Source organism: Ptychodera flava, chromosome 21 (assembly GCF_041260155.1).
Source record: "Ptychodera flava strain L36383 chromosome 21, AS_Pfla_20210202, whole genome shotgun sequence".
Classification (NCBI taxonomy): Eukaryota; Metazoa; Hemichordata; class Enteropneusta; family Ptychoderidae; genus Ptychodera; species Ptychodera flava.
Genome location: NC_091948.1, coordinates 30,765 through 43,317, shown reverse-complemented (window position 1 = coordinate 43,317; position 12,553 = coordinate 30,765). Strand labels below are relative to the sequence as shown.

At 37.0% G+C, this 12,553-nt stretch overlaps 1 protein-coding gene across 2 annotated transcripts in view; it reads left to right on the top strand.

Annotated features, from left to right (window-relative positions):
• Positions 1-12,391, top strand: part of LOC139121044 (dual oxidase 2-like) — a 67,303-nt gene extending 54,912 nt beyond the window's left edge. For both annotated transcript variants that reach the window (XM_070685633.1, XM_070685634.1), the window contains exons 28-31: positions 2,838-2,996; positions 3,718-3,873; positions 4,456-4,584; positions 9,285-12,391. In XM_070685633.1, the coding sequence (XP_070541734.1) occupies positions 2,838-2,996; positions 3,718-3,873; positions 4,456-4,584; positions 9,285-9,407 (567 nt within the window). In that variant the 3' untranslated portion in view covers positions 9,408-12,391. The remainder of the gene's footprint in view (positions 1-2,837; positions 2,997-3,717; positions 3,874-4,455; positions 4,585-9,284) is intronic.
• Positions 12,392-12,553: the final 162 nt, after the last annotated feature.

The following is a 12,553-nucleotide window of genomic DNA, read 5'->3' as shown; positions in this document are numbered from 1 at the left end:
GTCGACTTACACTATTTAGACCAAGAGAATCGTGTTAAAATGGCAAGAAAAGAAAATGAAAAAACACAAGAAGTCTGTTTGCATTCCTTTGTTAGCATAATTTTCAAGAGCGAATAACTTTCTTTCGGCATATCTGATGATACTATACTGAAAACCGACCACCTTCAAAGGCCATGTCCTTAGGAAGAAATGGCATGGAAAGGATAGTTTTTTTAGTTTTGAAGGAAAATACTCATACTAACCTATCACGCTACCTTAAGATGATTTTGAGTTGTCAGTTCGCATACTCTTATGTTCAAAATTATTCCGCCAGGTATCGGCTGTTAACAATTATGATGACAAAAATCCCCCTATTTGCTCCATTGAACTTGAAATTCACAATATTATTTTTTCTGAACTTTATTATCTACTATAGAGAGTCAAAATACTTTCACTCATAAAAACCAATAGCAACCAGTAACAGAACCCGATTTGAACTCTTCCTGAACACGAATGGGCCTGGAGTGCTCTCAGAGCTATGTGAAAGGCAAGAAATCAGTAGTCTGTACATTGAACGGCACAAGCACATTTGAGTTTGTGTTCTCGATCTGCGTTCTCTCTACTACATTTTTGCCCTAACAAAAACATGAATTTGTTTTCAATTATTTCCTACAAGCCAACTGACAAAGCTGCTGTCTTCAAAAATTTCTGACGTAAGTAGTGGTCCATTTGGACCACCAACATTTGAATTTGGTGGTCCAAAATGAAAAAGTGGTGGTCTTTGGACGCAAGACCACCGTTAATTTCGAGCCCTGCTTGAACTTTTGCTCAAACTTACCTGAATGGAACTTTCAACCACTCCCTTACAAAATCAACAATAAATATCAGGGGGTCACTGTGCAAAGTTTTGAACTCGTGAAATAGATTACCCAACATTTTGTGATATTTGAAATTCAAAATGGCTGCCATTCCTGTGTTAACTCTATTGGGGTAAAATTATGGTAGATTTTTAAAAAACTTAGATGTGAATGTTTTTCTTTCACCAAAAGCTTTACATGTGACAGATCAGCAAAGAATTGCAGAAAATTGAGTTTGACTATAACACAACCACCACTATACCTACAAATTTTTTTAAACAATGTCCCAAATTTTATTTTCAATATGATGAAAATAGATACAGTTGTTAATAAGAAAAATGCCAATAATTAAGTTAAACACCAATTTTTACAATTTGCACATCTACCTTAGGTCCAATTAGGTGTCAAGGTAGGCCAAATGATTGGTTTTATATTAGCCAATTGACTATTATTGTACAATTGTATGTTGCAAATTTTTCCCCCTTCTTTTCAATGATATTTATGCAAAATGAAAGTTCACCATTTTCCTTTTAGATATTTTCATCCTATCGAGTCCCATGTCTTTCTTCACCTTCAAACATATCAAAGGCTATGGATACTTACCGGTAGACTCCACATTTGAATTTACATATTTCAACTCTGTATGATCACATTTAGTGTTTGCTATGCCAGTTCATTTACTAACCAATTCAAATAACTTTCATGTTTGTCGGTGACATTCATAGAGTACTTCACATTCATGTCAAATAATAAACGCTGAGGAGATACAAAAGACGTTGGTGCCCCCAATCCTGCATACTTGTCAATGAAAGCTAGCTGTTTACAAGAGATGCGCCACAACTTCTTGTAGACTCTCCATATGGCTACTTCCATGTGCCACATTTTGCACAAAATTGCTAATGTTATCTGCCCTGGTTACAATTCCAGATGTGATTTATAAAGTAACCCTATGAGGTTTTCCTACTTGAATATTGATTTTCAAGATAATCTTACCAACGCTCATGGAGGTTTTGACCAAGTTTACACTTTTGCTGCTCATTAGCATATTTTAGGAATACTAATGTCATTTGAACAAATACCCATTTACAGTTGAGCATATATTTACCACTAAATAAGCATGCGAAATGTGCAGCAATTCTCAATTTTTGCAATTGGACCAGGGACCTAAAAAATATCATACTTAAACATGCACAAATTGTCTCCAATTACTAGATTTATGCCCTAAAACGTCTTTTAAATACAACATAAATATTTCAATGCTAAAATTTTGTAAAACATGGTGTGTCAGCTGTACTTATTAAATATTTACAAACTTCTGTCTTGCCATTGGCTCGTATTTACTTTCCAAATTTCATCATGATTTGGACTTATGATAATCAGATGATCCTTAAGAACTTAAAATCCAAATTGATACATATCTGACATGTGATTCCTGAAAACAACACTTTTGACCAAAAATTGGGAAGAAATTCAAAAATACATACATACCAATTTTATGCTATTTAACATTTTGAGGCCAACATATGTGAGCTAATCATTCTCACATCCACTAATTGATTGGCTAGCCAACTTGCAACTACCAAGTACACATCATTTTCTCAGCTTCAGCTTATACCGGTACTAGCCCACTATAGCATTTTAGTTTCTTGCAGAATAATTCACAGGTCCATTTGGCAGGGTGAAGAACAAACCTACTAGCCAAGTCATAAAAAACTATTACCACACAAAGTTAGTATGGTGGATTTGCTGACCCTTGTATGGCAAAGAAAATGAATGTAAATGGTTGTTCAACTTGTACGACTAAAGACTAAGCAAATCTCTAAGTATAATTTCAATCAGATTATTTATTCTTGAAATAATTCATGCGGTTTTTGATGTATTTAAGTAAAATAAAACATTGTGGTGCATCCTAAAATGAAGGGCACTGCATGCAAGTGATGTAATTATGGAACTTTTTTAAATCAAATGTTGACAATTGACATTATTGTTTTGAAATTTCAGCTGTACTTGGATGGTGCATTCGGTGAAGGTCATCAAGATTGGTATCGTTATGAGGTTGCTGTCCTTGTTGGTGGTGGTATTGGTGTCACACCATTTGCTTCCATTCTGAAAGACATTGTCTACAAGTCCAGACTCAATGCCACATTTACCTGTAAGAAGGTAAATTGTTTTTTTTGAATATGACTTTTGTTTTTTCTGTAACTTTAAGGTATCATTCGCCTTGCATTGAAATTGCTAAAATTTTCTGTTACAAAGCTTTAATCATTATTTTTGGAATCAGGATTTAAAATCAGAAGTCACCATGCAAAATTTTGTACTAGAGAGACAAATCACCCAATATTTAGTCATCAATTGATAACATTTGCAACTCAGGGTCACTGAAGGTTTTCAAAAATTTGTGAAATAGGTAGCAAGCTGTCATTGATAGATGGTCAGAGTAAGGAACGAATTGAGAGTGTGTTTATCCAGCTTCAGTGATGAGATCTTATTTGATGGAAAGTACAGGTTTATAGCCCACTAAAATAATTGAAAAAGCTGGCCAATTTGTGCTGCTACAATTGAATGTTCTTATTGCTAAAATTTGTAGGAAGAATACAAATGCTAGTGATCGTGACATAGGGAAAGTTTTGCCATAGCTGATGACATTTTAGACAACAAAGAGAAAAAGGTCATATTTGATATACATATTACCAGGTTTCAAACAATTTTTGAATGACTAGCAGACTATCATTAAAAGGTGACAAAGAAGGGAAGGAGTTCAAAGTTGTTGTGTCCAACTTCACAGGTGAGAAGGTTTTTTCAAAAAGCTTGCCAAAATATACAAATACCAGGTCATTTTGTCAGGAGGGTTAATCTAGCTATTTGTCATGCCTTTTTGTAGGTGTATTTTATTTGGGTGACGCGTACCCAGAAACACTATGAGTGGCTGACAGACATCATCCGTGAAGTGGAGGAGAATGACAGTAAAGAAATGGTCTCTGTACACATCTTCATCACGCAATTCTATCAGAGATTTGACCTGAGAACAACAATGCTGGTAAGTTTGTTAATAGATGCCCTTTGGCATTTATCTCAGTGTACTACTCTGCTTTAGTGTTGAAATCCGTTTGTTAAATGGCCAGCAAACTGTAATTGTTTTGGTGGCTTAATTTCCCAAAGTTTACTCATCTCTGTGATGTAATTTTCCCGTTGGACAAAGCTGGAACAGGGATTTATGGATTGGGTTCCATCTGTCAGTCTGTCTGGAGCCACTTCACGGAAAATGACTTCACAGATTTGTCATTTATACAATGACTTTTTGGTGTTGTATTTTGACTTCCATTCAGTTTAATGTAATCAAATCAACTGAATTACAGGTGAGGACTATGTCACTTACAGTAACTTGTCAAAATCCTTTAGATGGAATACTTCAGTATTTCTTTAAGTTTGTGGTCAACTATTCACTTATGTCAAGCCTAAATATTTAAATAAATAGAATTGAAAAAATGAAAGGCAAAAACTATTTGGACATAAGATGTGTCACCAATTTCAACTTTCGGCACTTTGAATTTCAAGTTTGCTCTGTATTACCAATATTTAATGAGTATGAGTAATATTTTATCTTCCCTCTCTTTTACAGTATGTGTGTGAACGTCACTTCCAGAAGATATCCAACCGTTCACTGTTCACTGGTTTGAAGTCAATCACTCACTTTGGACGCCCCACTTTCTACACCTTCCTGAACTCACTACAGCAAGAACATCCTTCTGTAAGTACTAACTAGTGTGGACACAGTGTGACACAGTCTAATGGTATCATGCAGTGTGACACAGTGTTATAGTATGGTCTATGCATCTTGCACTGTGACACAGTGGAATAGTATGGTCTGTGCATCTTGCACTGTGACACAGTGTAATGGTATGGTCTGTGTATCTTGCACTGTGACACAGTGTAATGGTATGGTCTATGCATCTTGCACTGTGACACAGTGTAATGGTATGGTCTATGCATCTTGCACTGTGACACAGTGTAATGGTATGGTCTGTGCATCTTGCACTGTGACACAGTGTAACAGTATACACATATTGACTGGCTATGATGGCAACAGCATACGTCTATACCCCGAGGGACTGTGAGTCACCCCCAAAAACAGACTGTTTCCCGAGGCCGTAGGCCGAGGGAAACAGTCTGTTTTGGGGGGTGACTCACAGGCCCGAGGGGTTAAAGACGTATGCTGTTGCCCTCATGCCAGTCAATATGTGTTTTGTAACACACCTCATCCGTAGCCATGCATAAGAACGTACTATACACAAAACTTGTCTATGATGTAATATGTTTGAGTGGTTCAGTAAGAAAAAGTTTTTCCTACAAAGATCGCAATACTTCTGCAAAACGTTCAATGTACCTTTGATTATAGTTTTTGTCCGTATCAAGTCCTTGTTGGAAACCAAAGCATTCAATTCTTCTTCAGAAAGTAGGATAAACCAAGAAATTTCTGGATTATCGTTTCGATCGGCCGCAGACGACATCTTTGTTTACATTCCGGTCCGCGTTCGCGTCAAATATCGTTTCTGACGTCAGCGGGCATCATTTTTCGGAACTGATGCCTGGCAGGCAACAGTTCAAACAAATGATGCCTGATGACGTCGTTTACGTGGATCAGCACAAAAAGAACGCATCCCACGTGACTATCGATTGGCGAATTAGAATACAGACTTCGGATGAGGTGTGTTACAATATGGTCTGTGCATCTTGCACTGTGACACAGTGTAATGGTATGGTCTGTGTATCTTGCACTGTGACACAGTGTTAATGGTATGGTCTGTGCATCTTGCACTGTGACACAGTGTAATAGTATGGTCTGTGCATCTTGCACTGTGACACAGTGTAATGGTATGGTCTGTGCATCTTGCACTGTGACACAGTGTAATGGTATGGTCTGTGCATCTTGCACTGTGACACAGTGTAATGGTATGGTCTATGCATCTTGCACTGTGACACAGTGTAATGGTATGGTCTATGCATCTTGCACTGTGACACAGTGTAATAGTATGGTCTGTGTATCTTGCACTGTGACACAGTGTAATGGTATGGTCTAATTAAATCTTGCACTGTGACACAGTGTAATGGTATGGTGGTCTATGCATCTTGCACTGTGACACAGTGTAATGGTATGGTCTATGCATCTTGCACTGTGACACAGTGTAATGGTACGGTCTATGCATCTTGCACTGTGACACAGTGTAATGGTATGGTCTGTGCATCTTGCACTGTGACACAGTGTAATGGTATGGTCTGTGCATCTTGCACTGTGACACAGTGTAATGGTATGGTCTGTGCATCTTGCAGTGTGACACAGTGTAATGGTATGGTCTGTGCATCTTGCACTGTGACACAGTGTAATGGTATGGTCTGTGCATCTTGCACTGTGACACAGTGTAATGGTATGGTCTATGCATCTTGCACTGTGACACAGTGTAATGGTATGGTCTGTGCATCTTGCACTGTGACACAGTGTAATGGTATGGTCTATGCATCTTGCACTGTGACACAGTGTAATGGTATGGTCTGTGCATCTTGCACTGTGACACAGTGTAATGGTATGGTCTATGCATCTTGCACTGTGACACAGTGTAATGGTATATGGTCTGTGCATCTTGCACTGTGACACAGTGTAATGCTATGGTCTGTGCATCTTAAACTGTGACACAGTGTAATGGTATTGTCTTTGCATCTTGCACTGTGACACAGTGTAATAGTATGGTCTGTGCATCTTGCACAGTGACACAGTGTAATGGTATGGTCTGTGCATCTTGCACTGTGACACAGTGTAATGGTATGGTCTGTGCATCTTGCAGTGTGACACAGTGTAATGGTATGGTCTGTGCATCTTGCACTGTGACACAGTGTAATGGTATGGTCTATGCATCTTGCACTGTGACACAGTGTAATGGTATGGTCTGTGCATCTTGCACTGTGACACAGTGTAATAGTATGGTCTATGCATCTTGCACTGTGACACAGTGTAATGGTATGGTCTGTGCATCTTGCACTGTGACACAGTGTAATGGTATGGTCTATGCATCTTGCACTGTGACACAGTGTAATGGTATATGGTCTGTGCATCTTGCACTGTGACACAGTGTAATGCTATGGTCTGTGCATCTTGCATTGTGACACAGTGTAATGGTATGGTCTGTTCATCTTAAACTGTGACACAGTGTAATGGTATGGTCTGTGCATCTTGCACTGTGACACAGTGTAATGGTATGGTCTATGCATCTTGCACTGTGACACAGTGTAATGGTATGGTCTGTGCATCTTGCACTGTGACACAGTGTAATGGTATGGTCTGTGTATCTTGCACTGTGACACAGTGTAATAGTATGGTCTGTGCATCTTGCACTGTGACACAGTGTAATGCTATGGTCTGTGCATCTTAAACTGTGACACAGTGTAATGGTATTGTCTATGCATCTTGCACTGTGACACAGTGTAATGGTATGGTCTGTGCATCTTGCACTGTGACACAGTGTAATGGTATGGTCTGTGTATCTTGCACTGTGACACAGTGTTAATGGTATGGTCTAATTGCATCTTGCACTGTGACACAGTGTAATGGTATGGTGGTCTATGCATCTTGCAGTGTGACACAGTGTAATGGTATGGTCTATGAATCTTGCACTGTGAGAAAGTGTAATGGTATGGTCTGTGTATCTTGCACTGTGACACAGTGTAATGGTATGGTCTGTGCATCTTGCACTGTGACACAGTGTAATGGTATGGTCTGTGCATCTTGCACTGTGACACAGTGTAATGGTATGGTCTGTGCATCTTGCAGTCACAATGTGGATCATGTAGATCTGCAGCTGCATAGATACTGACCAGCAGCTGCTGTTGTAAATCAACATTTGTTAATTGACAATGTGATGTGTGTGTTTATTTCTTGAAAAATCATGGTTTTAGTAGTTATAACTTGACAACCTAATTGATACGATGATTGTTACAATTCTTTATCCAAGAACAGTTTAATTAAAATAGCATGTGTTAAATAAAAGGGTGCATGCCGAAATGTTTCGTGTCCTGATGCTGAAATTACCTTTGTTTGGAAAATGCAGGGTTGAAATGATTTGGACAGTAATATGTTTAGTGCCGAAATGTCTAGAAACCCGCCACTGCCCCATTATTTATAATGCTTGGGTAGCTTGATATTCCTTTTCGTAAAGCAGCAATTTTCAATCCCAGTTTTTCGCATTAGTGGAGTTCTCCTCCCAGTCAAACACCTGGCCAGTACGATGATTGATTTTTATAACATTAATTACACAAACTGATCATAACCTTTTGTCACCTTTTGCTAATCCTGCAAACAGAGTTTATACAAGTGTGCCAACGGTAATTTCTAAAAAATCGTCTTCCAGCAGCTTCATACTGACCGCTTGGCAGTCTGTCTGCGTATTTGGGGCCGGAGAAAACTATAAAGTGGCATTTTCTGGAGCGTGTGCCCGCGTGTTGCCTGTTTGATGTCCATGCTTACGCAATGAATGCCGCCATAGCTTCGCTCCCTTTTAAAGGGAGGCTCCGCCTTTAATATACATGAAATGTGAGAACAAATTCTAATATTACGAAAGTGTTCCAGCCTTTATTCAATAAGCAAGAGATCATTTTGAATCACATTTTCCATGACGGACGATGTGGTATGTAGCAATGTCAAATCATAGACTAAAAAAGAGGTCTATCATCAAATAGATATAGACCCTGTACAGTGTTACATGCGTTTGGCTCTCTGCCGTAGCCAGTTTGTCCAGCCATGGTCCCTCCACAGAGGCCATACATTTCAACACCCACATCCTGTGATCTCTGGGACAAATGTAGCAGATAGATTGAAGTCGAAATAATACATAATCATGTTGGCTCACTTGAAGTATACATTTGATAATAAAGCATGAGCCCCACTGCACAAACAGACTGTATGGTTTTTACCATAGACATACTTGTGCTATGTATATGTATGGTATTTTTGAGGTCTAAATTCTATCATAAACCCTACACAGAGGGTCTATTATTCTATTCACAAGAGACAGACTTTTTATTGGGAACAGATTTGAGGTCGTTCAAACAAAGGTTGAATTATTCCAATGTGGCAGAAATACTGTGCAATGCTTACCAGGCCCAAAAGAGTTGAAACCCTGCACAATGATTTACATATACCATGAACATCCATACATACACATACAAGGTGCAAACCTAACGATATACTTAGAGGGAACTTTTGAGGTGCTGAGTTGTGGCACATTTTTAATTCACAAGCAACATTGTAGGCGAACTATGGGGATTTCAACCTGCCTACAAAACTAAACAAAATGCATAGTTTAATATTCAGACAAAACATGTAATTCATTTGTGACATATGGTTGCAATCTACGAGCAGCTCCACTGACAGTGTTTTGTCTTTTCTTTTACATATGCAAGGTTTCCAAGATTGGAGTCTTCAGCTGTGGACCACCCACCATGACACGTGGCGTTGAGAAAGCATGTGCAGAACTCAACAAGATAGACGGAGCGGCATTCATTCATCACTTTGAGAATTTCTAACGCGCAAATACCATAATTGTCATAGACAAGTATTTTTTCTGTACAGAATCATTTTAACATTTTCCCTTGTGTCTTGTCATGTTTAATGTTGTAGTATCATTTTCTGTAAGACTATATCAATGATTCATTTGTCTCAACTGTTTATGTGAGAGGCTATTTTGGTTGTAACTTACACTACGTCAGTGAACCCATTATTATGCTAATGATTACATTCAATGTAGATGTCACTTATCCTGCATGTATAAATTTCTGTTAAAGTGCCTGTAACAAAGTGATAAAAGTAAACTTTTTAAAGGCCAGGTCACTTATTTACTCCGTTGGCATAGTTTGGGGACACATGAGAAAGATCCAAACTTTTTTACAGAAATTTGATATTATGAACAAATTTGCTTAAACGATGTATTTTTGGATTTTCAGCACCACTATGGACATGTTAACCGCAAATTTTTGTCAATTGACATTCCAAGAAATAGATTTTAGGTTTTGTGAAAGCCAGATGAATACAATATTACAAAAGAGAAAAGGCAAGAAAGACATTCCTTTATGTCATGTTTCAGTTTTCTCACTGCTAACATCCCTGACAAAATGCTTTTAAATTTCCAGAAACATTGCTTTATGTGACACAAATGTTGTCACAAATGTTTGTATCATTTACTGATGTGAAAATCTCTGCATAGTATCTGGTAGCTATCACAGACCTGATTGCCAACTTCTTCTATAAAGACAGTGATGTCAACAGTGTGCAAATTTTAGAAATACCATCAAAGTTCTTAATCAGAAGAAACTTTGGTAAAAAATGACAAAGTGTTTTATCAGCCTATGATTTTAGATATTTAGCATATCTTCTAAAAACTACAATAATTTGGTAATGAATGTATATTCAATCTTGAGCTTGTACATGATGGAAAAATCTGTGTCAGTTTCCGAGGTTTAAGTTTCTTTGATTGTAATGATTTTAATCCTGATACATTAGTTTCTAAAAAGTTAAAAAAAAACAGAGACAGTGTTATAACCAGGAATTGTCAAAGTGTAGGAGAGCTGTGCACTGTGCAGAAAAAACAAGGTTAGAACAATGAAACTGCTTGCATTACTCCAGGATGTTAATCCAGTTAATATTTGATATTTTTAAAACTGAAATGCATTCCCTTTACTTGATGACATTCCATGGTTCTTTTTTCTCACAAGAGGGTGTACAGGAGATGGATGGCTGACAAACTGCTAATTAATGTACACAAACACAAAGTGGAAGAAATTGATATTATCAGCACATTGCAAAAAACATAATGGTAGCTGAGACCTTGTGGTAGAGTAATTTGGCTGTAGTTTTGGGTTTACACTGATAGGTACATAAAACCAAAGTGTCATACACTGTACATTCCATTCTTATCAATTTAAGACTGTACATGTAAGGTATCACACAAATTACATTGATCATGTCTGTGAAAAGAATTTTGTGTATACTATTGGATCCATTTTTTGCGTCTTGTAAGTGCAAGAAATACCACTTTTGGTCTTCAATTACTGTTTCCAAGCTTATGAACTAGGAGGACAGGTAGACATGCAGAATGTGAGATGTCAATTTTGTACTTGACAGAATAGGTAAATGTCTGTAATTTTACACAGAGTGAGTAGTAGAGTGTTTATTAAAGCATATTATGAATGTATATGTAATGAATTCAGTACTTGCCAAGAATTTGAATATAGCTAGCCATAACTGCTAATAATGTGATAAAAATTTTGTTGTCAACAAAACATTTTAAAATAATGTATGAAACTGAACAATAAACTTACTTGGTCAGAAATGAATTTCGGGGAGATACCTTTTAGCTCTTGTGTTACCCTTCCAAGTCCATGTATGTAGGTCCATCTAAACTCTCAAAAACAATTCAAATTTACCACAGTCTAGTGGTGCATGGGTTTATCCAGTTCAACCCTTTCCTTGTAAACAGGTCAGCAAATCACCAGATACTTCTAATATAGCCATAAAGCAATTTAAATATCATAAAAGAATGAAAGTGATAACTTTTAACCAGAGGCTTGATGAGTTTTATGTATATGTAACTGGAACTTGAGAAAGTTGAAGTTGGTTTACAATAAGTACAAATTACATATATTTAGACAATCAGATTTTTATTGTCATATTATTTTATTCATTGTTGTTAAATGTCATTACCTCATACTTCAGCCCTAGGAGACCACACACATGATAGTTTATAGTCACATTGGATTCCAGATATTTTGGAATCTTTATTATTATTTTGGTTTTAGAATGCAACAAACAACCAGCTGCGGTCAAATATGTCTGTAACTAGTGAATTTATTTACAGTTGTTATCTAAAGCATAGAAATGGCAGATTCAAAATCAAAGTTAACATAAAACTCTTTTTAAGACTTAGTATTTGCATTCATTTGTTTTTATTCCTCTCAACCTGATACTATTTTCAACAAACATGTATTATATGCCTTGATTTATTTGTCACTCTTAATTTTTTATCCAAGGATTTTTTTAATTTATCCAGTGTACATGTCTGTCTTAAAACAATATGAATAAGCTGTCACTGTCTCAAAAAGGACAACATGGCTTGTAACTATTGGTAAAAGATAATATTTTTTAACCGGCGTTTTCAGATCTGTGAGAAAGAACTGTTTATTTTTCCTCACAAGGTTAAAATTCACTCTTTGAAGATTTCTGTCTGTTCACTTGGATCAAAAGACTCCACACAGTTGTACCTTAACAGTTTCTCCCCAGAATGTTCCGAGCCTCTGTGTTAAAAGCTTTTGGGCAAATAGTCACATATTATAAGCACAGTAGAGTACTCTCAGTTTACTTTGCCTTTCAATTATCAAACTTGCAAGTTTAAGAAAATTTTTTCACTTTTTGTGTACATTTTTCTCTTTCATTGACATCCATATTCTGTTAATTTTTTTATACTGCATGAACAATTAATTTTGGCACAAAAATAAACAAGAATTTCGTATAAACACTCCATGATTACGAGACTGCTTCATCATACAAGTTGTGTCTGTGTTGACAAATAACACATTATTGTGACTACTGTGTTCTCATAGAGGGGAACATGCTTGTCTTAGGAAATAGACGCTTGATCAGTAAATGATGTCAGACCAGACATTGTACTTTTGGGTGA